A 25,939-nucleotide genomic window follows, 5' to 3' on the forward strand; every position below is an offset into this window, starting at 1 on the left:
AGGGGCGCGCTCGAACTGCGCACGCGCGCGCGGGGCCCGGCCGTGCCCTGGGCAGGCCGTCCGCTCGGACTGCGCACGCGCGCGGTCGGAGGGTGGGGCGCGGCTGACGCACGCACGCAGAGCACGTCCACCGGAAGTGCTCCCGGAGGGGGCGTGGTTCGGTCCTTAGCAACCGAAGGATGCGCGGGTAGCAACGGAGGCCGGAGATGCCCCTGCAGGTCCGAGAGTACAGCTGGCAGCAGACGGATAGGGCCGTGTATCTTTCCCTGCCGCTCCCAGGAGTCCGGCCGGGCACGGCAGATATCTTCTGCACCGAAAACTACCTGAAGGTGGGCTGGGCACACAAATGCCAGGGCTCCTTTTCCTGCAGGATGGACGGGGGAGAGCGTAATGATGATAACAATATATGTTTGTACATATTTATTACCCTATGTATTTATTTTACTTGTACAGATCTATTCTATTTATTTTATTTTGTTAGTATGTTTGGTTTTGTTCTCTGTCTCCCCCTTTTAGACTGTGAGCCCACTCTTGGGTAGGGACTGTCTCTATATGTTGCCAATTTGTACTTCCCAAGCGCTTAGTACAGTGCTCTGCACACAGTAAGCGCTCAATAAATGAGATTGAGGATGATGATAATCATAATCAATCAATCGTATTTATTGAGCGCTTACTGTGTGCAGAGCACTGTACTAAGCGCTTGGGAAGTACAAGTTGGTAACATATAGAGACAGTCCCTAACCAACAGTGGGCTCAATCAGTCAATCAATCAATCGTATTTATTGAGCGCTTACTGTGTGCAGAGCCCTGTACCAGGCGCTTGGGAAGTACAAGTTGGTAACATATAGAGACAGTCCCTACCCAACAGTGGGCTCAATCAATCAATCAATCGTATTTATTGAGCGCTTACTGTGTGCAGAGCCCTGTACTAAGCGCTTGGGAAGTACAAGTTGGTAACATGTAGAGACAGTCCCTACCCAACAGTGGGCTCAATCAATCAATCAATCGTATTTATTGAGCGCTTACTGTGTGCAGAGCCCTGTACTAAGCACTTGGGAAGTACAAGTTGGTAACATGTAGAGACAGTCCCTACCCAGCAGTGGGCTCAATCAATCAATCAATCGTATTTATTGAGCGCTTACTGTGTGCAGAGCACTGTACTAAGAGCTTGGGAAGTACAAGTTGGTGACATATAGAGACAGTCCCTACCCAACGGTGGGCTCAATCATATTTATTGAGCACTTACTGTGTGCAGAGCACTGTACTAAGCGCTTGGGAAGTACAAGTTGGCAACGTATAGAGACGGTCCCTACCCAGCAGTGGGATCACGGTCTAGAAGGGGAAGACAGAGAACAAAACCAAACATATTAACAAAATAAAATAAATAGAATAGATAGGTACAAGTAAAATAAATAAATAGAGTAATAAATATGTACAAACATATATACATATATACAGGTGCTGTGGGGAAGGGAAGGAGGTGGAGAGGAAGGAGGGGGCTCAGTCTGGGAAGGCCTCCTGGAGGAGGTGAGCTCTCAGTAGGGCCTTGAAGGGAATGATAATCAGAATCATGGGATTTGTTAAGCGCTGATGATGTGCCAGGCACTGTACTAAGTGCTGGGGTGGAGAAGCAGTGCTGGCTCAGTGGAAAGAGCCCGGACTTTGGAGTCAGAGGTCATGGGTTCAAATCCCGGCTCTGCCAATTGTCAGCTGTGTGACTTTGGGCAAGTCACTTCACTTCTCTGTGCCTCAGTTATCTCATCTGTAAAATGGGGATGAAGACTGTGAGCCCCATGAGGGACAACCTAATCACCTTGTAACCTCCCCAGCACTTAGAACATGGCTTTGCACACAGTAAGTGCTTAATAAATGCTATCATCATCATGGGTTCGAATCCCGGCTGCATTCATTCAGTCGTATTTATTGAGCGCTTACTATGTGCAGAGCACTGTACTAAGCGCTTGGGAAGTTCAAGTCGGCAACATATAGGGACGCTCCCTACCCAACAGTGGGCTCACAGTCTAGAAGGGGCACCGCCACAGAAGTGAAATGACTTGACCAAGGTCACACAGCAGACAAGTGGCATGGTCGGGATTAGAACCCATGACCTGCTGACTCCCAGTCTCAGGCTGTATTTCGCCATGCTGCTTCCTTCCTTCATTCAGTCATATTTGTTGAGCGCTTGCCAGGTGCAGAGCACTGTACTGAACGCTTGGCTCAGAGGAAAGAGCATGGGCTTTGGAGTCAGAGGTCATGGGTTCAAATCCCGGCTCAGCCAATTGTCAGCTGTGTGACTTTGGGCGCGTCACTTCACTTCTCGGTGCCTCAGTTACCTCCTCTGTCAAATGGGGATTAAGACTGTGAACCCCCTGTGGGACAACCCGATCACCTTGTAACCTCCCCAGCGCTTAGAACGGTGCTTTGCACATAGTAAGAGCTTAATAAATGCCATTATTATTATTATTATTATTATTATTAACAATGCAACAATAACCAGTGACAGTCCCTCTCCACAATGAGCTTCACTCATTCAGTCGTGTTTATTGAGTGCTTACTGTGTGCAGAGCACCCTGTTAAGCACTGGGGAGAGTACACTGCAACAATAAAGGCACATTCACATTCCCTGCCCACAGCGAGTTTACAGTCTTTGGGTAGGGGAAAGGAGACAGACATTAATATAAATAAATCAATTGCAGATGTGTTCTCCAGAGAAACCTTTGCAGACGGGCACCTTTGGCTTCAGATCCCTTTCGTCCAGGTTGCAATCGCCCTTTTTTCTATAGTCTGCCTGTTGTTGAACATTTTCAAAAACTGTGAGCCCACTGTTGGGAAGGGACTGTCTCTATATGTTGCCAACTTGCACTTCCCAAGCGCTTAGTACAGTGCTCTGCCCACAGTAAGTGCTCAATAAATATGATTGATTGATTTTTAAAACACACACACACACACTCTAGACTATAAGCTCGTTGTGGGCAGGGGAATGTGTCTGCTTATTGTTGCGTTGTAGTCTTCCCAAGCGCTTAGCACAGTGCTCTGCACGCAGTAAGCGCTCAATTAATACGATTGAATGAAATGTATAGACACACACACAAACATGCAGATGCGATGCCAGCCATTCAAACGCCCTCCCATTACCACATTATTTCCTCTCTCCCCTCTCACGCTGTTCTTTCCCGTCTCACATTCCTGACGGACTTCCCGGCTCTTCCTTTGATATTTATTTCTTTAAATGAAAACCCCGCGTCTGCCCTTTTTTCTTTTGCGGGGAATCTAGGTCAACTTCTCCCCGTTCATCTTCGAAGTGTTTCTCTCCGCGCCCATAGATGACATCAATAGCAAAGCCAAGGTTGGGGATGGCGCCATCCTCTTTACGTTGTACAAAAAAACCGCCGCCACGTGGGAGACCCTTTCTATGGCCAATGGTGAGTTTTCTCCAAGAAGGGGGGGCACCCGCGCTCTTTTGATCACTTGCATTCTGTGTCTCCCCTCCTTTGAAGACGAGTTCAGCCTTGCATTTCCAGAGAAGGTAATAATAATATCCGTTAAGCGCTTACTGTCTGCCAGGCACCGTACTAAGCATGGGGGAAGATACAATATTGTACTCTCCCAGGCACTTAGTACAGTGCTCTGCACACAGTAAGTGCTGTATATATGTATATATACATATGTATATGTGTATATATACACATATGTATATATGTATACATACACATATGTATATGTGCATATATACGCATATGTGTATATGTGTATATACACACATGTATCTATGTGTATATATATATATATACACACACATGTATCTATGTGTATATATATACACATGTGTATATGTGTATATATACACACACGTATATATGTGTATATATACACATATGGTATATGTGTATATATGCACACACACATGTATATATGTGCATATATACACATGTATATAGATATATACACATGTATATAGATATATACACATGCATATATGTATATATGCACATGCATATATATATATACCCATGCATATATGTATATATACATGTGCATACATGTATATGTATATATGTATATATGCATATGTATATGTATATATGCATATGTATATATGCGCATATGCATGTGTATATGTATATATATGCGTGTATGCATATGTATATTTGTATGTATGCATGTGCGTATGTGTATATATACACATATGTATATATATGCATATGTATATATGTATATATAAGCATATGTATATATGTATATGTTTGTACATATTTGTTGCTCTATTTATTTATTTTGCTTGTACATATCTATTCTATTTATTTTATCTTGTTAGTATGTTTGGTTTTGTTCTCTGTCTCCCCCTTTTAGACTGTGAGCCCACTGTTGGGTAGGGACCATCTCTAGATGTTGCCAACTTGGACTTCCCAAGCGCTTAGTCCAGTGCTCTGCACACAGTAAGCGCTCAATAAATACGATTGATGATGATGATGATGATGAAGTGCTCAGTAAATATAGCAACAGTGCTATTCTTAAAGCCTAGAAATAGCTAGGGTTTGCTTATAATAATAATAATGATGATGATGGCATTTATTAAGCGCTTACTCTGTGCAAAGCACTGTTCTAAGCGCTGGGGAGGGTAAGCGCTTAATAAATGCCATCATTATTATTATTATAAGCAAACCCTAGCTATTTCTGGGGAGGGTACAAGGTGGTCAGGTTGTCCCATGGGGGGGCTCACAGTCTTAATCCCCATTTTACAGATGAGGCAACTGAGGCACAGAGAAGTGAAGTGACTTGCCCAAAGTCACACAGCTGACAGTTGGTGGAGCCGGGATTTGAACCCATGACCTCCGACTCCAAAGTCCGTGCTCTTTCCACTGAGCCACGCTGCTTCGCTGCTTATTTGGACCCACACTTCTTAAAATAACTTCATCACCTGGAAGATTCAGGCAGCGTGGCCTAGTGAATAGAGTAAAGGCCCGGGGGTCAGAAGGACCTGGGTTCTAGTCCTGGCTCCACTACTTGTCTCCTTTGTGACCTTGGACAAGTCACTCAGTTACCTCATCTGTAAAATGGGGATTAAGACTGGGGGCCTCATGTAGTCAGTCATGTTTCTGAGTGCTTATTGTGTGGCAGAGGACTGTACAATATAACAGAGTTGGTAGACATGTTCCCTGCCCACAAGTAGGTCATAGTCTAGAGAGCGAGGCAGACATTAATATAAAAAAAAATCATGTATATGTACACAATTGCTGTGTGGCTGAAGGAGGGCTGAATAGAGGGTACAAATCTCACATCAATTCTCAAGGCTTTAAACCAACAGGTCATAAAGGGCTCTCAGATCTGAGACTTTATTTTCTCCCGTCCATTTCCATTTTGGGTGAAGAAAGGCTGAGGAATTTTTTTTTTTTTTAACCTGACAAAGCCGGCAGATGACAAAAAGATCAACGTGCCCCATCAATAGTGGGAATTGTTCAAGACCTCGATAGCTTTTCCAAATCACGTAAAATCAGTTGGAATTTGGGGGAGAGGTTAGTCCTGGATTGGTTTTGATTCAGTGGATCCAAACCTGGATTGGTTTTGATTCAGTGGATCCAAAGTATAACATTTCACCTTAATACATGCAGTCTGTTAAGGAATGCAGAATAATCGCATGCATCTTGTGAGTTGTTATTAACATGCTGAATTTAAAATTACAATAGTGTCGTTGCTATTTCTCCTGTCGTCATTATGTCCCGTAATGTTATTTTGTGTGCAGAACACTCTAGTAGATAGCAAAAGAGAAAAAGGCCAGATCCCTGCTCCTCAAGGTGCTTACAATCTAATTCATTCATTCAATCGTATTTATTGAGCGCTTACTGTGTGCAGAGCACTGTACTAAGCGCTTGGGAAGTACAAGTTGGCGACATATAGAGCCGGTCCCTACCCAAAAATGGGAGAGAGAAACTGTGAGCCCCAAGTGGGACAGGAACTGCATCTGATCTGCTTATAATATATCTATCCCAGTGTGTAGCACAGCGCCTGGCACGTAGAAGTGCTTTAAAAATACCACAGTTATTAGAAGGTGATTATATCCTGCAGGCACATAATAGAAAATACTAGAAGTACGTATAAATTAGTATTATATATGTGCAAAGGAGATTGGGTGGATCTGGCTAGAGTAGCAGGATGATTAATCTGGGAAAGCTTCGTGCAAGAAGTAGCTTTCTAATAGGGTTGGAGAGAAAGAGAGTTGTTTCGATGTCTAGGGTAGCCAGGAAATTCCCTGCCTCCCCCCCTCCCTCCCATCCCGATGTAAACCCTCAAAATGTGTACATCGGCAGTCCTACTTTTCTGGAATTTCAGTTGACAAAGAGACGATGCAGAGGATAAGGGAAGAGTCTATACTGAGAGCACAAGAGAAAGCAAAAGAAATGTCAGAAGCAAAAGCTTCAGCAAAGCGAGAAGATCAAAGATACGCTCTCCAAGTCATGATGAAGGTAAGCTTAAGATTATTTATTTATTTATTTATTTATTTATTTATTTTACTTGTACATATCTATTCTATTTATTTTATTTTGTTAGTATGTTTGGTTTTGTTCTCTGTCTTCCCCTTTTAGACTGTGAGCCCACTGTTGGGTAGGGACTGTCTCTAGATGTTGCCAATCTGTACTTCCCAAGCGCTTAGTACAGTGCTCTGCACATAGTAAGCGCTCAATAAGTGCGATTGATGATGATGATGATGATGAAAAACTACATAATTCCTAAAAGAAGGAGACTAGCCCGAATTCTCACTCTGTAGGTATTTACTGTGTGTTAGCTGTGGGCAGAGCACTATACTAAGTGCCAATCAATCAATCATACTTATTGAGCGCTTACTGTGTGCAGAGCACTGTACTAAGCGCTTGGGAAGTACAAGTTGGCAACATATAGAGACAGTCCCTACCCAACAGTGGGCTCACAGTCTAAAAGTGCCAGGAAGAATAAAAAGATATTCATTCATTCAGTTGTATTTATTGAGTGCTTACTGTGTACAGAGCACTGTACTAAGCCCCATGATCTGCCGTGAGAATCAGAGTGGCTCTGTGGAAAGAGCCCGGGCTTGGGAGTCAAAGGTCATGGGTTCTAATTCCGGCTCCACCACTTGTCAGCTGTGTGACTTTGGGCAAGTCACCTCACTTCTCTGGGCCTCAGTTCCTTCATCTGTAAAATGGGGATTAATCAATCAATCAATCAATCAATCAATCGTATTTATTGAGCGCTTACTGTGTGCAGAGCACTGTACTAAGCGCTTGGGAAGTACAAGTTGGCAACATAAGATTGTGAGCCCCACATGGGACAACCTGATCACCTTGTAACCTCCCCAGCGCTTAGAACAGTGCTTTGCACATAGTAAGCGCTTAATAAATGCCATCGTTATTATTATTAGTTCCCACATGGGGCTCACAGTCTAAAAAGGAGGGAGAACAGGGATTGAATCCCCATTTTACAGGTGAGGGAACTAAGGCACAGAGAAAAGTGCCTTGCCCAAGATCACCCAGCAGGCTTGTGGTGAAGCTGGGATTAGTACCAGATCCTCTGACTCTCAGGCTTTGCTCTTTTAATAAATAATAATAATGGCATTTATTAAGCGCTTACTATGTGCAAAGCACTGTTCTAAGCGCTGGGCACTGTTCTAAGCTCTTTTCACTAAGCCAGACTGCTCCTTTATATTTTTTTATGGTATTTGTTAAAGCGCTTACTATCTGCTAAGTACTGTGCTAAGCACTGGGGAAGAGACGAGCTAATCAGGCTTGACAACGACCATGTCCCACATGGGGGTTACAGTCTTAAACTCCATTTTCCAGATGAGGTAACTGAGCCCCAGAGAAGTGAAGTGACTTGCCCTAGGTCACACAGCAGACAAGTGACAGAGCCGGGATTAGAACCCAGGTCCTTCTCCCAGGCCCGTGCTCCATCCACTAGGCCACGTTACTCTGCTTTTAACAGATTGAAGATGAGGAAAGGAAAAAAATTGAAGATCTGAAGGAAAACGAGAGGAAGAAAGCAAATGAAGAGCTGGAAGCTTGGAAGGAGCAACAGAGAAATGCAGAAAAACAGAAAGAGCTTCAACGGAAAGAGAAACTCCGTCAACAGAAACAGCAACGAGAAGAAGAAAGAAAGCAACAGAGAGAGAAAATCAAGACTTGCCCTTCAGAAAGTACAAAGACTAAAAATCTTTCCCGAAAAGGTATTGTGGATTAGTTTTCATGTTTACTGGGGAAATGGATGTGCCAGATGAAAGTTTTTCTTAATTATAAAATTTGCAAAATTCGTTTCTCCATCAGGAGATTATTATTCATTCATTCATTCATTCAATCGTATTTATTGAGTGCTTACTGTGTGCAGACCACTGTACTAAGCGCTTGGGAAGGACAAGTCGGCAATATATAGAGACGGTCCCTAGCCAACAACGGGCTCACAGTCTAGAAGGGGGAGACAGACAACAAAGCAAAACATGTAGACAGGTGTCCAAATCGTCAGAACAAATAGAATTAAAGCTATATGCCCATCATTAACAAAATAAATAGAATAGTAAATATGTACAAGTAAAATAAATAGAGTAATAAATCTGTACAAATATATACAAGTGCTGTGGGGAGGGGAAAGAGGTAGGGTGGGGGGGATGGGGAGGAGGAGAGGAAAAAGGGGGCTGAGTGTGGGAAGGCCTCCTGGAGGAGGTGAGCTCTCAGTAGGGCTTTGAAGGGAGGAAGAGAGCGAGCTTGGCGGATGGGCAGAGGGAGGGCATTCGAAGCCAGGGGGATGACGTGGGCCGGGGGTCGACGGTGGGACGGGCGAGAACGAGGCCTAATGGTGAGGAGATTAGCGGCAGAGGAGCGGAGGGTGCGGGCTGGGCTGGAGAAGGACAGAAGGGAGGTGAGGTAGGAGGGGGCGAGGGGATGGACAGCCTTGAAGTCAACATTTGTCCTACAAGTCCCATTATGATTTTTGTTTTGGAAAGCCTTGAAATGTATCAATACATCCTTCTGTTTTCTGGACTGTTACAGCTTTTATTCTCCAACAATGTTTACGGTTTTTTTCTTTCATTCTATTTTCTCTCTTTACTGGTGGACTCATTTTTTCCTTTTTGAAAGTGGAGATTGCTGCTATACGGTATATTCAGAGGATGCTTATTTATTCTACGAACCTTGCCTTTCCGGTGGTGTGGCTATTGCTCTTTTGCGTTCAGTTTCCTGTCTGTAAGACATTACCGGCTGTGACAGTCCAAATCTGGGAGAAAAAAAGTGAAGTCATAGATCTTTGGTATGCTGTGCCTTAACTGCAAGAAGGAAAAAGTGCATTTTGTGCTGAACTAAGAGTTGTAAATCATCTCCTTTCTAAGTTGTTACATTTTAAAAGTAAAGCAGTACACAATCACTTTGGTACTAAAATATAAAAATTCAATGCAACGGTGTTATTCTTAAAGCCTAGAAATAGGTAGGGTTTGCTTATTTGGAACCACACTTCTTAAAATAACTTCATCACCTGGAAGATTCAAGCAGCATGGCCTAGTGAACAGAGTAAAGGCCTGGGGGTCAGAAGGACCTGGGTTCTAATCCTGGCTCCACTACTTGTCTCCTGTGTGACCTTGGACAAGTCACTCAGTTACCTCATCTGTAAAATGGGGATTAAGACTGGGGGCCTCGTGTGGGACAGGGACCGTGTCCAACCCGATTTGCTTGTATCCACCTCAGTGCTTAGTACAGTGTCTGGCCCATAGTAAGTGCTTAACAAATACCACAGATTGTTATTATTATTATTAGTGCTGTTAACAATAATAAGATTCAAAGGCACTTAGAGTTTCTTTTCTTATTGAGTGCAGATTTACAAAATCTTGGGAAACCACGAGGCTCTTCTAGAAAGATTTGTTAGCAGCGTAGAAACCAAAGAAGAATATAAATAACGACATTTCTGTGTTAGAACAATTGTCCAACAGGCCACCATGGGCAAAAGGATGATTTGAAAGGACAGTGGGAACATTCCTGACTCTTTCTTTCCATTCCCAATTCTCCCTCCAGAAACCCAATTTGGATCATTTTTCAGTGAATTGCCCCAGTGCCTCTTGAAGCTTCTCAATTCTTTTTGCCTGCACAGTTTACTGTGGGAATAAATTCCTCATGTTCACATCCCCCCCACCCCGTCCTGTTGAAGAAGTATTTGCTTTTATCTGTTTTCAATGAACCATTTTCAAGTCTCACTGTGAGTTATGGGTCTTGGTCAATAACACCTTACCTCCAAACTGGTCGTTCTCTTTCGACATGCCCCTCGATACGGTCTCCGTGGTCAGCGAGAGATAACGGTACAAAAATTTAGAGAACAGCTCAGTGTTTTTACAAATGATCCACCTTACCTGTGAGGAAGTACCCTTTCCTAGAATTTCTACGAAGCATAACTTCCTCATCAGTGAAGAAACATCTCTGCTTAGCAGGTATTGGATTGAATAGCAAGTGGATCAATGAATTTCAAAAATATATATGCCATAAAAGAACCATTGAAGTTAAAAGAACATCTTGGCATTATTTGTTCTGGTTTACGAAACGGAATCACGGTCAAATGGAATGCCCTTCAGCATGCTTTCAGTTTTGCAATTAATGTAATGGAGAATGGAAAGCGAAAAATAAGTGTCTTCTGTTGGTTTTTGAAGCTGGCAGCTCTAGAAATATATTTTCTGAGAAGTCCAAAGAAGACCGTGTTCCTGCTCCACGATCTGTTGGTAATATCAAAATCCACTTCACGCCTCGAGTTTTCCCTACGGCTCTCAGAGAATCCCGGGTAGCCGAAGAAGAAGAGGTAAAAAGTATTGCTGGTATGGAAGAAATGTTTGTATCACAGTGAAGGAAATGCTTCGTACATTATTTATTTCCACTGCTTTTCAGGTGGTTTCTGGTTTTGAATCCCCCGTAGTCCACATTTAATCCAAATGAAAGGAAACGGCATGGCCTAGGGGATAAATCATGGGCTTGGGAGCCAGAAGACGTGGGTTCTAATACTCTGCCACTCACCTGCTTGGTGAACTTGGACACGGCACTTACCTTCTCTGGGCCTCGGTTTCCCCCTCTCAAAATGAGGATTCAATACCTGTTCTCCCTCCTACTTAGATTGTGAGCCACATGTGGGACTGATTAACTTGTAGCTACCCTGGTGCTTAGAACAGTGCTTGACACATAGTAAGTGCGTAAAAAATACCATTTATTAAAAATGAAGTAAATTTATGTGTATAACTATGGGAAAAAAAACCCTACTTTTCAAATTATTGGGAACAGGGTCCCATTGCAGAGAATCAGAAGTATGGTGATATAAAATGAAATTATTTCCACTATCTTGTCTTTCCAATCAAGCACATCTGTAATGTTTGCCTTTTATGTTAACAAATGAATTGTTTGAAGCTACTGTACTTGTATAGAAAAAATGTTGGCTTTTAGTATACGTTTCTTCGGGGGGTTTTTTTAGGGCTAGAGATTATGAAATTACCTACTTAAGGTGGAGATTTACTTTTTTTGTGTATCCAAAGAATCCCATCTCTAATGCAATTGACCAGTCTTGGGACCAGAATATTTATGGGCAAACCGAAAGTAATTTCTGAACCAAATGACATTACTGGGTTATAATTTTTCAAGTGAAAAAAGCCTAAATTTTTGAGTAGAAGACATACGTGCCTTGCCAACCAGGCTGCTGGATATGGAAGGAATTAGAGACTTTGTAGGCAGGTGAAAAATTTGGGGTGACAAGAACAAGTATCTTTGCTCAGTTTCCTTTCTGTGACGTTGCCCTTTTGGGAGAGGAGGATGAAATGTTAAATCATCACCATCCAAGGACGGGGAAAAATCTGGAAATAACTGAATTGTTGTTGAAACAAAGTCAATGTTGCTGACGAGGCTTACTCAAATCAACAGTGGCTGCATAAGCAAGCAGAGGCTCGAAGAGCAACGAATGCTGACATTCCTGAAATGTCTGATTTGAAAGAAGAAGAAAAGAACCCAGAGTGGTTGAGAGAGAAAGGAAAGTAAGTTGGGACTTTGCCCAGGGGGAATAAAATAGTTTATTGCAGACCTATCTATTAGACAATGAATATCCCACATACATACAACCCCCTTTCACACACAAACACACACACACCCTCAGACACAACAGTGCTTTGCACCTAGTAAGCGCTTAATAAATGCCATCATTATTATTATTAAATACATTTTTTGTGTGTCAGTATACTACATACACACACACCCTCACACACAAATACATTTTTGTGTGTGTGTGTCAGTATACTACATACACACACACCCTCACACACGAATATATTTTTTGTGTGTTCGTATGCTACATACACACCCCCCCCCACACACAAATACATTTTGTGTGTGTCGGTATGCTACATACACACACCACCTCACACACAAATGTATTTTCTGTGGGTGTCCGTTTGCTACGACCCCTCACCACCCCCTCACAAACAAATTCATTTTTTGTGTGACGGTATATTACATACAAACCACATCCTCACACCTATACATTTTGGGTATGTGTCAGTATACTACACACATACACACACACACACAAAACCACACATTTTGTGTTTTTAATCCCTTACCTGTGAAAGTCACCTCAGAAGCAAGGTCATCGGTTAGTTCCTGGCTTTTTTTTTTATTTTCGCAGATATGATACAGATAGTTGGGTGCGCTTCTCATGTTTCCAAATGTTTTCTTCTACTCTTCTTCTGTTCTCATTTTGTTAGCAAATTGTTTGCCACGGAGAACTACCTGGCGGCCATTAATGCTTACAACTTGGCCATCCAACTAAATAAGGAGATTCCAACTTCGTATCTGAATCGGGCTGCTTGCCACCTCAAACTAAAAAACTTGCATAAGGCGATTGAAGACTCTTCGAAGGTAGAATGGCTTGTTTCTGATCCTTAGTCTACTTACCTGTAATTGTGGTGCTTTTCTGATAATGTTGTGCAAACCGTTGCTTTCAAACGGCTCTGCCATCCTGAGCTTACTCCTGATTTTTTTAAAACCAGCTTAAACGCTGGGTGTCTTGAAATTCTCCTACCACTTGGTTAGATTGATTATAGTTTTTGGATATTTGTTAAGTGCTTACTATCTGCCATACACTCTAATAGTAATAATGATTGTAGTGTTTAAGCGCTTAATGTGGGCCAGGGACTGTACTAAGTGCTGAGTTAAGCACTGGGGTAAATCCAAGGTAATCAGGATGGACACAGTCCATGTCCCATTTGGAGCTTATTGTGTGTCCCGTGTAGGACAGTGAGCCCACTGTTGGGTAGGGACTGTCTCTATATGTTGCCAATTTGTACTTCCCAAGCGCTTAGTACAGTGCTCTGCACATAGTAAGCGCTCAATAAATACGATTGATGATGATGATGATGATGATGATGACAGGAATTATGTCCAACCTAATTATCAGCATGGCTCAGTGGAAAGATCCCGGGCTTGGGAGTCAGAGGTCATGGGTTCTAATCCCAGCTCCGCCACTTGTCAGCTGGGTGACTTTAGGCAAGTCACTTCACTTCTCTGGGCCTCAGTTCACTCATCTGTAAAATGGGGATTAAGACTGTGAGCCCCATGTGGAACAACCTAAATACCTTGTATCCCCCCCAGTGCTTAGAACAGTGCTTGGCACATAGTAAGTGCTTAACAAATGCCATTATTATTATTATTATTATTGTTATTATGTATTTATACCAATGTTCAGTAGAATGCCTGACACATAGTAAACAATTAGCAAATATCATTATTATTATTACTATTACTAGTGCTGCTAGCAGCAGTTAAGATTAATTTACCTGTCAGGGTCACTTTCCTAGTGTAATTGTGTAGGGAGACTTTGTCCCCTGAAAGACTGAATGCAAAATCTCCTGAGCATTGTTACCCAACCAGAGATGGGGAAACTTCTGAATTAGCTGGACCGCTAGTTGCTCATATTAGAGAAGCAGCGTGGCTCAGTGGAAAGAGCCCGGGCTTAGAAGTCAGAGGTCATGGGTTCGAATCCTGGCTCCACCAATTGTCAACTGTGTGACTTTGGGCAAGTCACTTCACTTCTCCGGGCCTCAGTTCCCTCATCTGTAAAATGGGGATTTAAGACTGTGAACCCCCCCCTCCCCCCCCCGTGGGACAACCTGATCACCTTATATCCGCCCCAGCACTTAGGACAGTGCTTTGCACATAGTAAGCGCTTAACAAATGCCATCATTATTATTATTATTATATGTTCCCTTTTTTCACCCTTCCCTCAGCCCTACAGCACTTACGGCCATATCCATAATTTATTGATTTATATTAATGTTCATTCATTCAGTCGTATTTCTTGAGCACTTACCGTGTGCAGAGCACTGTACTAAGTGCTTGGAAAGTACAATTCGGCAACAGATAGAGACAGTCCCTACCCAAAAATGGGTCCGTCTCCTTATCTAAACTGTAAATTCATTGTGGGCATGTCTATCAACTCTGTTATATTGTACTCTCCCAAGCACTTAGTACAGTGCTCTGAACACAGTAAGTTCTCAATAAATACAATTGATTCAGAGCTGATCCCCTTAAAAATAATAATAACAATACCAATAATAGCTGTGTGACTTTGGGCAAGTCACTTAACTTCTCTGTGCCTCAGTTACCTCATCTGCAAAATGGGGATTAAGACTGTGAGCCCCCCCGGGGGGACAACCTGATCACCTTGTAACCTCCCCAGCGCTTAGAACAGTGCTTTGCACATAGTAAGCGCTTAATAAATGCCATCATTATTATTATTAATATTGTTTGTAGTATTTGTTACTGTGTTCCAAGCACTGGGGTAGTTGCAAGATAATCAGTCCCCGCCCCACACGGGAGAGGGAACACATATTTTGTCCCCATTTTTCAGATGAGAAAATGAGGCACAGAAAGGTTGAGTGAATTGCTCAAGGAATCCCAGGCTCGGTCTTCTAGGCCACGGTCGTCTCTGGCTGGATTTTATGATATGGTAAATTTTGATATAAATAAAATTTTGATACAATAATATAAATATCACAGAAAAATGCTATAAAGGAAGAGTAGGTTCTTTTCACATTTTTCTGGAATGTTTTATTTTCTTTTCTTTTTCTTTTCTTTTATTTTGTTAGTATGTTTGGTTTTGTTCTCTGTCTCCCCCTTTTAGACTGTGAGCCCACTGTTGGGTAGGGACTGTCTCTAGATGTTGCCAATTTGTACTTCCCAAGCGCTTAGTACAGTGCTGTGCACACAGTAAGCGCTCAATAAATACGATTGATGATGATATGGCCATTAATAGAAGATGCTAAGCCCAAGTAAGGGTCTGTGACAATGTTCTACCTTTTGGGTATTTTCCTTTCTAAGGCCTTGGAACTACTGACGCCACCCGTTGCTGACAACGCCAGGGCAAGAGCTAAAGCTCATGTGAGAAGAGGGACTGCATTCTGTCAACTAGAATTGTATGTAGAAGGTAGGAGACGCTTAAACAATTTCCTAATAATTGTGATATTTGTTGAACACTTACCGTGTGCCGGACACCCTATCATAAGCGCTGGGATGGACACAGTTCTCAATAAATACGATTGATTCAGAGCTGATCCACTTAATCACACATTTGTTGATGGAACTAGTGTAATGTCTTATTTTAAGGTCTTGATTTATTTTAAGTCAGAAAAAGTGGTTTAAAATAAAGATTATTTTGAAAAAATTTATATTTTAAGAGGTCTTGACATTAAAGTGTCACTGACAAAGATCCTCCCCATTTCCTTTTCCTTTCCCTTCTAGACTGTGAGCCCGTTGGTGGGTAGGGACCGTCTCTATATGTTGCCGACTTGTACTTCCCAAGCGCTTAGTACAGGGCTCTGCACACAGTAAGCGCTCAATAAATATGATTGAATGAATTAATGAATGTTACAAGCAGACTAAGACTAAGCCCCCCTTTTCCTCAGCTCCCCCTCTGCCCTTCTCCGTTGTCCCCTCCCAACCCCGCAGCACTTATGTATATATGTATATATCTATAACTCTATATTGATGCCTGCTTACTTGTTTTGATGTGTATATACCTATAATTCTGTTTATTTGTATTGATGCTATTGATGCCTGTTTACTTCTCTAATGACAATTTAGCGACATTCTCTAATGTAGCGGAAGTGTGCCTTTTCCCATTCAAGGTGTCCACATTCACTGATCTTTTAGGACACGTGAAGCGAAAAGAACCTCCAGGAAGGATAGTTCACAAAAGAAAATATCTGGATTTAAAAAAAATTTAGAGACATATTTAAGTATGTGTTTTGAATTTTAGGAGATTTTAGTGCTCTCCTAGCCATTTCAGCCAATAAGATCGTTTTCACCACTTAAAGTCCCCAAATTTTTCCCTCTTCCTAAAATGAATGGAGTTGCCAGTACAGAAGTCTTGGATTCACTGCGATCAACCAGTCGATCAATTGTATTTACTAAGTGCTTACTGTGTGCAGAGCACTGTACTAAGAGCTGAGGAGGGTACAGTATATCAAATAGATACACTCCCCACCCACAACGAGCAGAGCACTGTACTAAGCGCTTGGAAAAGTACAATAGTTAGCAGACGCATTCCCTCCCCTCAATGAGCTAACAGTCTGTAAAATGCTATTATACATAATAATAATAATACTAATAATGGCATTTGTTAAGCATGTACTATTTGCAAAGCACTATTCTAAGTGCTGGAGAGGATACAAGGTGAACAGGTTGTCCCACGTGGGGCTCACAGTCTTCATCCCCATTTTACAGATGAGGGAACTGAGGCACAGAGAAATTAAGTGATTTGCCCAAAATCACACAGCTGACAAGTGGCGGAGGCAGGATTAGAACCCATGACCTCTGTCTGACTCCCAAGCCCGGGCTCTTTCCACTGAGCCACGCTGCTTCTCTACATCTATTTTTGACATAAATATTTTTAAGTAACCTTTATGAAATACAGGTTTTGTTGCCGTATCAATATAGGACTCCAGGATTACGAAGCCGCCCTTAAAATTGACCCGTCGAACAAAATTGTAGAACAAGACGCCGAGAACATTCGACGCATCATTCAAGGAAGTGAACTGTAATCTTCAAATAGTGTGACCTGCTGGTTTATGTTGACAGTGGAGAGCTGGAAACAGTGGAGCCCTTTGTCTAAATCCTGGTTCATCCCGTCACCACTTGGAGCTGTGCGTTTCCTTCAGTTTCAGTGTGAAACTGTGGAAGACGAGCCATCTAAATGGAAAAAATTTCCCGGGGAAATAAATCAGAGTAGAATAAGGTAATGTAGGTTGTGATTTCAGAACCTAGTTTACATGAAATTGAAGCTTTTGGCTTGTGTGGGGTTTTTTTTTTTAAGGCGTACTTTGTCCCCAGGAGCTAAACACTTGTTGATGGAATTGACGTAAGGTCTTATTTTAAGATCTTTTCTTGATTTATTTTAAATCAGAAAAAGTGGTTTAAAATAAAGATTCTTTTGAAAAAAATTTATATTTTAAAACGTCTTGACGTTAAAGTGTCCCTGACAAAGATCCTGTCAGTGCCTTTGACACTGTGGACCACCCCCTTCTCCTCAACACGCTATCCAACCTTGGCTTCACAGACTCTGTCCTCTCCTGGTTCTCCTCTTATCTCTCCGGTCGTTCTTTCTCAGTCTCTTTTGCAGGCTCCTCCTCCCCCTCCCATCCCCTTACTGTGGGGGTTTCCCAAGGGTCAGTGCTTGGTCCCCTTCTGTTCTCGATCTACACTCACTCCCTTGGTGACCCCATTCACTCCCACGGCTTCAACTATCATTTCTACGCTGATGACACCCAGATCTACATCTCTGCCCCTGCTCTCTTCCCCTCTCTCCAGGCTCACATCTCCTCTTGCCTTCAGGACCTCTCCATCTGGATGTCTGCCCGCCACCTAGAACTCAACATGTCCAAGACTGAACTCCTTGTCTTCCCTCCCAAACCCTGCCCTCTCCCTGACTTTCCCATCACTGTTGACGGCACTACCATCCTTCCTGTCTCACAAGCCCGCAACCTCGGTGTCATCCTCGACTCCGCTCTCTCGTTCACCCCTCACATCCAAGCCGTCACCAAAACCTGCCGGTCTCAGCTCCGCAACATTGCCAAGATCCGCCCTTTCCTCTCCATCCATACCGCTACCCTGCTCGTTCAAGCTCTCATCCTATCCCGTCTGGACTACTGCATCAGCCTCCTCTCTGATCTCCCATCCTCGTGTCTCTCCCCACTTCAATCCATACTTCATGCTCCTGCCCAAATTATCTTTGTCCAGAAACGCTCTGGGCATATCACTCCCCTCCTCAAAAATCTCCAGTGGCTACCAGTCAATCTGCGCATCAGGCAGAAACTCCTCACCCTGGGCTTCAAGGCTGTCCATCCCCTCGCCCCCTCCTACCTCACCTCCCTTCTCTCCTTCTACAGCCCAGCCCTCACCCTCCGCTCCTCCGCCGCTAATCTCCTCACTGTGCCTTGTTCTCGCCTGTCCCGCCATCGACCCCCGGCCCACGTCCTCCCCCGGGCCTGGAATGGCCTCCCTCTGCCCCTCCGCCAAGCTAGCTCTCTTCCTCCCTTCAAGGCCCTACTGAGAGCTCACCTCCTCCAGGAAGCCTTCCCACACTGAGCCCCCTCCTTCCTCTCCCCCTCGTCCCCCTCTCCATCCCCACCATCTTACCTCCTTCCCTTCCCCACAGCACCTGTACATATGTATATATGTTTGTACATATTTATTACTCTATTTTACTTGTACGTATCTATTCTATTTATTTTATTTTGTTAATATGTTTGGTTTTGTTCTCTGTCTCACCCCTCTAGACTGTGAGCCCAACTGTTGGGTAGGGACTGTCTCTATATGTTGCCAACTTGTACTTCCCAAGAGCTTAGTACAGTGCTCTGCACACAGCGCTCAGTAAATACGATTGATTGATCCTCCCCATTTCCTTTTCCTTTCCCCTAATTCTCCCCAACACCACCTGCTATTCTATTGAGAAGCATATGCTACTGAGAAGCAGCATGGCTCACTGGAAAGAGTCAGAAGTCATGGGTTCAAATTCTGGCTCCACCACTTGTCAGCTGTGAGACCTTGGGCAGGTCACTTAACTTCTCTGGGCCTCAGTTACCTTATTTGGAAAATGGGGATTAAAACTGTGACCCCCCACGTGGGACAACCTGATCACCTTGTAAACTCCCCAGCACTTAGAACAGTGCTTTGCACATAGTAAGTGCTTAATAAATGCTATTATTATTATTATTATTATTATTATCTAGCAATCGCCCTGTGTGCAGGGAACACATCTACCACCTTTGCTATACTGGACTCTCCCAAGCACCTAGTACAGTGCTCTGCACAAAGTAAGCGCTCAATAAATACCAGCGATTGATCACCAGGGATGCAATGACTTAGCTTAACAAATACTACTCACCAACAAATGCCATTAGCAAATTAAATAAATGTTAGGGATCTGAACATAAGTGCCGAAATCCTCAGCTGCAACTTTTGGTTTGTTTAGTTATTGAAGGAAAACTTGAACACCAAGCATTTACTCACAGTGTGCGAATGTAAATTTTAATATTTTATTACTTCTACACATCACTTTTCTACTTCTTTTTGGTGCCAGGAAGGAAACCGCACTTTAAACTTTAAACTTTGTCCAACAAAAAGGGTGGGCTTGTCTTTAAAAGTCACTCAAAAAGCTATTATCCAAACTCCAATTCATTCTTTTCAGTTCCATAGAAAGGGGAGAGCTTCCCCGAAATGACTGCAAATCTAGCCTGTTACATATGAATGCAAAGTCAGTCCCTTCAGACATTCAAACATCCTGCAACAACAAAACTTGGTTTTAAACCTTTTAGAGTAAAGAGTAAAAACTTGTACATTTTTTTAGTTAGCTATTCTTTCGTTGTCTTCTCAAAGGTCTAGAAAAGTTCAGTGAATAAGATCTAACCCCTCCAAGCTCAAAATGGGAATCAAAATCTGGGAATCTTTCAAGGCTCATTTGAGAAAGAAAAATGTCCCAACAAAGGATAGAATGGGAACTGTTGGTTAAGGTAAACCTAATGTTGCTATAAGAATCTTAAAAGGAAGGTTTAAGAATAATTTAACTACGAAAATCACTGTTCAAAACTAGCATGATTGCCACGATAAGGTCATCTAGAAATAGATCCTTGAGCAGAGACCTGCAGTTTTGTCACTGACTAGGTGACTCTGACTTCTCGGTTATTCCATCTGTAAAATGGGCATGATACTTATTGCTACCTACTCTCCTGGGCTGATGTGAGAAGAAAACTTCTGTGTCTGCCTGGGGAGGGAAGGGCACCTCTATAAATCCAGGGTATTATTTAGGAAATGGCTTAAAGGAGGAAACCCGTTTTCACCACTTCAGTTGTTCTTGACAGATTTTAATTTGAGGGCACTGTCAATTTCAAACATTTGGAAAAACTCCATTCTCTCTAAGATCTGTCCTTCCCATCTGGCTCTTCTAGAAACCCGGTTCTTCAGAAGTTTATTTATTTTTTTTTCCGTCTGTCTCCAGCGTGGTCCGAATATTTTATAATGGGAGTTCTGGGCACAGCTAAAAATGCCAGCTTCCCCTGCTGAAGATGATTTCAAAAGTCCCCATCCAAAGACATTTGGTTTCATAAAGTGTGTTGTAAATTTGAGGCGTCACAGACTTTCTCTTGATCGATTTTGGTATTTAGGGAGTTATCCTGGAACATTCCTGCAGCTCTAAGAACCTTTGAAAAATTCTGATCCTTCGGAAAGTATTTGCGGGGAATACATTCGGCTACTGGGGCTAATCCACCGTAATCACTCGAGGTTGTTTTATACATAATCATTTGGGGTTTTGACAGTGAAGTGGAGGTGCGGAGATCCTTTGGGGCCAACATGCAGGAAAATACCGGATTGCCTGGGTTAAAACAGGGTCTACCGATTTCTGCAGGCTCCGCATCTTCTGAGAACGGTTTTCTCCTGAGAAAAAGAACAAGATATATATAATTTATAATTTATGATTTTTAAGGAATGTAACAATGTAAATCTCTCTTTTTTTTCCTCCCAATAAAATCTTCTTTTATCATAAAGGAGGGGAAATTATAGTTTTCCCGTGTAATTAGAATGATTTGAAAGAAATATTTTTTCCGTCCTTTATATATATTATACTTTAGTCACCACTGGTGAACGTTTCATCACTGAATTAAATCCACTGATAACTCAGTTTTATTTCAGTTACTGCAACTAGAGATTTTTTTTTCTGTTTAAAATGAAATTATCAGAGGGTTAGAAGGGAGGAAGTGTAGCACTGGCCTAGGAGTCGGAAGACCTGGGTTTTTTTTTTTAATGGAATTTGTTAAACGCTTACTATGTGCCGGGCACTGTTCTAAGCGCTAGGGTAGATACAAGCTAATCAGATTGGACACAGTTCCGGTCCCACATGGGGTTCACGGTTTTAATCCCCATTTTACAGATGAGGTAACTGAGGCACGGAGAAGTGAAGTGATTTGCCCAAGGTCACATTGCAGACAAGTGACGGAGCTGGGACTAGAACCCAGCTGCCGTATTTATTTTCTAGTACTTCTAATATAATATACCTTCCAAGGACAGGAAGCAGCATGGCCTACTGGATAGAGCACAGGCTTGGGAGTCAGAAGGACCTGGGTTCGAATTCCAACGCTGCCACTTGTCTGCTGGGTGACCTTGGGCAAGTCACTCAACTTCTCTGTGGCTGAGTTCCCTCATCTGTAAAATGGGGATTAAGACTGGGGGCCCCATGTGAGTTGGGGGGTGTGTGTCCAACCTGATAAGCTTGTATCCACCCCAGCGCTTAGTACAGCGTCTGGTATATCGTAAGTGCTTAACAAATACCGTGAAAAAGGAGCTTATAAGCAGTTTTAAATTGAAGTGAAAGTGATGCTTCTCTGTGACTCAGTTGAGAGCTCACCTCCTCCAGGAGGCCTTCCCAGACTGAACCCCCTCCTTCCTCTCCCCCTCCTCCCCCCTCCATCCCCCCCGCCCCACCTCCTTCCCTTCCCCACAGCACCTGTATATATGTATATATGTTTGTACGTATTTATTACTCTATTTATTTTACTTGTACATATCTATTCTATTTATTTTATTTTGTTAGTATGTTTGATTTTGTTCTCTGACTCCCCCTTCTAGACTGTGAGCCCACTGTTGGGTAGGGACCGTCTCTCTATGTTGCCAACTTGGACTTCCCAAGCGCTTAGTACAGTGCTCTGCACACAGTAAGCGCTCAATAAATATGACTGATTGATTTCCCTGATTCAATGGACCCATGCTCCCTCCTACTTAGAATGTGAACCGCATGTGGGACCCACTTATCTTCTATCTATCCCAGTGCTTGGCACATACGTAAGGACTTAACAAATACAACACCAAAACAGATGGTTGTTTCCATCTTATTCTTTCTTAAAAACTGTCTACTTTCTCCCCTTTACCAACAAGTTTGTCCCCTGAAACTAACTTGTGATTTAAATCCACCTCCTCTTACTCTGCTCTCTTCAGAGATGGAGAACAGAGAATCTCTTCCTTTCTCTTCTTTGACCTCCCTTTTCTTCCTAAAATTGTATTCCAGCTTCTAATCAGTGGCTTAGTGGAAAGACCCCAGGCTTGGAAGTCAGAGGATGTAGGTAATAATAATAATAATAATAATAATAATAATAATAATAATGGCATTTATTAAGCGCTTACTCTTCCTCCCTTCAAGGCCCTACTGAGAGCTCACCTCCTCCAGGAGGCCTTCCCAGACTGAGCCCCTTCCTTCCTCTCCCCCTCGTCGCCCTCTCCATCCCCCTCATCTTACCTCCTTCCCTTCCCCACAGCACCTGTATATATGTATATATGTTTGTACATATTTATTACTTTATTTATTTTACTTGTACATACCTTTTCCATTTATTTTATTTTGTTAGTGTGTTTGGTTTTGTTCTCTGTCTCCCCCTTTTAGACTGTGAGCCCACTGTTGGGTAGGGACTGTCTCTATATGTTGCCAGCTTGTACTTCCCAAGCGCTTAGTACAGTGTTCTGCACACAGTAAGCGCTCAATAAATATGATTGATTGATTTATTGATTACTATGTGCAAAGCACTGTTTTAAGCGCTGGGGAGGTAACAAGGTGATCAGGTTGTCCCACAGGGGGCTCACAGTCAATCCCCATTTTACAGATGAGGTAACTGAGGCACAGAGAAGTTAAGTGGCTTGCCCAGAGTCACACAGCTGGCAACTGGTGGAGCCAGGATTTGAACCCATTCTAATCCCGCCTCCGCCACTTATGTGCTGCGTGACCTTGGGCAAGCCACTTAACTTTTCTGGGCCTCAGTTACCTCATCTGGAAAATGGGAATTAATAATAATAATAATAATAATAATAATAATAATGGTATTTGTTAAGCGCTTACTATGTGCAAAGCACTGTTCTAAGCGCTGGGGGGGGATACAGTGTGATCAAGTTGTCCCACGTGGGGCTCACAGTCTTAATCCCCATTTTTACAGATGAGGTAACTGAGGCTCAGAGAAGTTAAGTGACTTGTCCCAGGTCACACAGCAGACTTGTGGTGGAGCCGGGATTCGAACCCATGACCTCTGACTCCAAAGCCCGGGCTCCTTCCGCTGAGCCACACTGCTTCTCTGATTAAGATACTGAGCCCCACGGGGGACAACCTGACGACCCCGTATCTATCCCAGCGCTTAGAACAGTGCTTGGCACATAGTAGACACTTAGCAAATACCTTAATTATTATTATTATTTCTTCTCATCACAACCCACAGTCTCCTCCCTGGCAATGCCCAATGGGTTGGCAGGAATGCCTGCAGAGCCTGTTTGTTGTCATCCCTGGATTTCCTGGCACGTTCACACATTTATTGGGTTTTTGTCATTTTCCCGGAATTCTTTCCCCCCTCCCTGCTCGCCAAAACATACATACACACGCTCAGAAAGTAACAGGGCTTGGCCAGAGAGGTAGTGTAGCCTAGGGGAAAGAGCACAGGACAGCAGGAGGCCTAGCTTTTTGTCCTGGCTCTGCCATTTGACTGCTGGGCAAGATACTTTAATGCTCTGTGCCTCAACTTCTAGACTGTGAGCCCACTGTTGGGTAGGGACCGTCTCTATATGTTGCCAACTTGGACTTCCCAAGCGCTTAGTACAGTGCTCTGCACACAGAAAGTGCTCAATAAATACGAATGAATGAATGCATGAATGAATCTGTCAAAAGGGAATTAAATACCTGTTCTGTGAGACTCAGTGACCACAGGGGCTGAGTCTGATCGCCCTGTATTATAATAATAATAGTGGTATTTAAGTGCTTACTGTGTGCCAGGCATCTCCCCCTTTTAGACTGTGAGCCCACTGTTGGGTAGGGACTGTCTCTGTATGTTGCCAATTTGTACTTCCCAAGCGCTTAGTACACTGCTCTGCACATAGTAAGCGCTCAATAAATACGATTGATGATGATGATGATGATCTGTAAAATGGGGATTGCGAGTGTGAGCCCCATGTTGAACAGGGATTGCTTCCAACCTGATTTGCTTGCATTCACCCCAGCGCTTAGTACAGTGCCTGGCACATAATTAATATCATAATAATTGTTATTATTGTTACTAAGCGCTGGAGTGGATACAAGCAAATCGGGTTGGAAGCAGTCCCTGTCCCACGTGGGGCTGTCGATCTCATAGCGCTTAGCACAATGCTCGGCACATAGTACGCGACCAACCAATGCCCCGGTAATTGCTGAGAAGCAGTGTGGCTTAGTGGAAGGAGCCCGGGCTTGGGAGTCAGAGGTCGTGGGTTCTAATCCTGGCTCTGCCACTTGTCTTTTGTACGACCTTGGGCAAGGCTCAGTGGAAAGAACCCGACCTTGGGAGACACAGGACTTGGGTTCTAATCCCAGCCCCGCCACCTGTCAGCTGTGTGACTTTGGGCAAGTCGCTTAACTTCTCTGGGCCTCAGTTCCCTCATCCGTAAAATGGGGATGAAGGCTGTGAGCCCCACGTGGGACAAGCTTGATTACGTTGTATCCCCCGCCAGCGCTTAGAGCAGTGTTTGGCACATAGTAAGTGCTTAACTATGCCAACTTGTACTTCCCAAAAACGTAGTACAGTGCTCTGCACACAGTAAGCGCTCAATAAACACGATTGATTGATTGATTAACAAATACCAACATTATTATTATTAACTATTATTATTATTGCCCCCATAATGACGGCCCTTCCACCTGCCTGGCTGTTTGTCCCTTGCTCTCCTGCTCAGCCAAAGCCGCTTCTTCCAAAGCATCCCTGCCAGGAACCCCGGCGCTCCCGGCCTCCGGCTCCATCCCTGGCGACTCCGTTTCCATGGCAACAAGTTCTACCGCTTCCCCGGCCTTTCCTCCCGGATGTTGTTGCTCGACTGTTTTCCCACTGTTGGGTAGGGACCGTCTCTGTATCAATCAATCAATCATCAATCAATCGTATTTATTGAACGCTTACTGTGTGCACAGCACTGTAGTAAGCACTAGGGAAGTACAAGTTGGCAACATCTAGAGATGGTCCCTACCCAGCAGTGGGCTCACAGTCTAGAAGGGGGAGACAGAGAACAAAACCAAACATATTAACAAAATAAAATCAATCAATCAATCGTATTTATTGAAAGCTTACTGTGTGCAGAGCACTGTACTAAGCGCTGGGGAAGTACAAGTTGTCAACATACAGAGACGGTCCCTACCCAACAGTGGGCTCACAGTCTAGAAGGGGGAGACAGAGAACAAAACCAAACATATTAACAAAATAAAATCAATCAATCAATCGTATTTATTGAGCGCTTACTGTGTGCAGAGCACTGTACTAAGCGCTAGGGAAGTCCAAGTTGGCAACATCGAGAGACGGTCCCTACCCAACAGTGGGCTCACAGTCTAGAAGGGGGAGACAGAGAACAAAACAAAACATATTAACAAAATAAAATCA

The 25,939-nt window shown here is 43.3% G+C and overlaps 2 protein-coding genes across 4 annotated transcripts; one reads left to right on the top strand and one right to left on the bottom strand.

Moving 5' to 3' along the window:
• Positions 1 to 201: 201 nt before the first annotated feature.
• Positions 202 to 17,255, top strand: DNAAF4 (dynein axonemal assembly factor 4). 3 transcript variants are annotated; one of them, XM_038750418.1, is made up of 9 exons: positions 202 to 329; positions 3,275 to 3,422; positions 6,328 to 6,461; positions 7,951 to 8,191; positions 10,646 to 10,791; positions 11,895 to 12,004; positions 12,731 to 12,884; positions 15,345 to 15,450; positions 16,962 to 17,255. In XM_038750418.1, the coding sequence occupies exons 1-9, from the start codon at positions 207 to 209 to the stop codon at positions 17,063 to 17,065; spliced, it is 1,266 nt and encodes a 421-aa protein (XP_038606346.1). In that variant the 5' UTR covers positions 202 to 206; the 3' UTR covers positions 17,066 to 17,255. The 3 variants fall into 3 exon arrangements, with proteins under 3 accessions (XP_038606346.1, XP_038606348.1, XP_038606347.1); XM_038750420.1 differs by having other exon boundaries at positions 15,345 to 15,439; positions 16,962 to 17,073; XM_038750419.1 differs by having other exon boundaries at positions 16,939 to 17,066.
• Positions 17,256 to 20,367: 3,112 nt separating this feature from the next.
• C8H15orf65 (chromosome 8 C15orf65 homolog) lies at positions 20,368 to 25,332 on the bottom strand. Its single transcript, XM_038750694.1, has 2 exons — positions 25,217 to 25,332; positions 20,368 to 20,954 (listed from the first exon to the last, which is right to left on the bottom strand). Exons 1-2 carry the CDS (start codon positions 25,330 to 25,332, stop codon positions 20,621 to 20,623), a joined length of 450 nt encoding a protein of 149 aa, XP_038606622.1. The 3' UTR covers positions 20,368 to 20,620.
• Between the last annotated feature and the right edge of the window lie 607 nt (positions 25,333 to 25,939).

Source organism: Tachyglossus aculeatus, chromosome 8, assembly GCF_015852505.1.
Source record: "Tachyglossus aculeatus isolate mTacAcu1 chromosome 8, mTacAcu1.pri, whole genome shotgun sequence".
Taxonomy (NCBI): Eukaryota; Metazoa; Chordata; class Mammalia; order Monotremata; family Tachyglossidae; genus Tachyglossus; species Tachyglossus aculeatus.

Coding starts and splice junctions, on each gene's coding strand:
- DNAAF4 (XM_038750418.1), top strand. CDS start 207: ATGCCCCTGCAGGTCCGAGAGTACAGCTGGCAGCAGACGGATAGGGCC. Junction 330..3,274: donor GCACCGAAAACTACCTGAAG/GTGGGCTGGGCA, acceptor CGGGGAATCTAG/GTCAACTTCTCCCCGTTCAT. Junction 6,462..7,950: donor CTCTCCAAGTCATGATGAAG/GTAAGCTTAAGA, acceptor TGCTTTTAACAG/ATTGAAGATGAGGAAAGGAA.
- C8H15orf65 (XM_038750694.1), bottom strand. CDS start 25,332: ATGGAAACGGAGTCGCCAGGGATGGAGCCGGAGGCCGGGAGCGCCGGG. Junction 20,955..25,216: donor AGCAAGGGACAAACAGCCAG/GCAGGTGGAAGG, acceptor TCTTTTTCTCAG/GAGAAAACCGTTCTCAGAAG.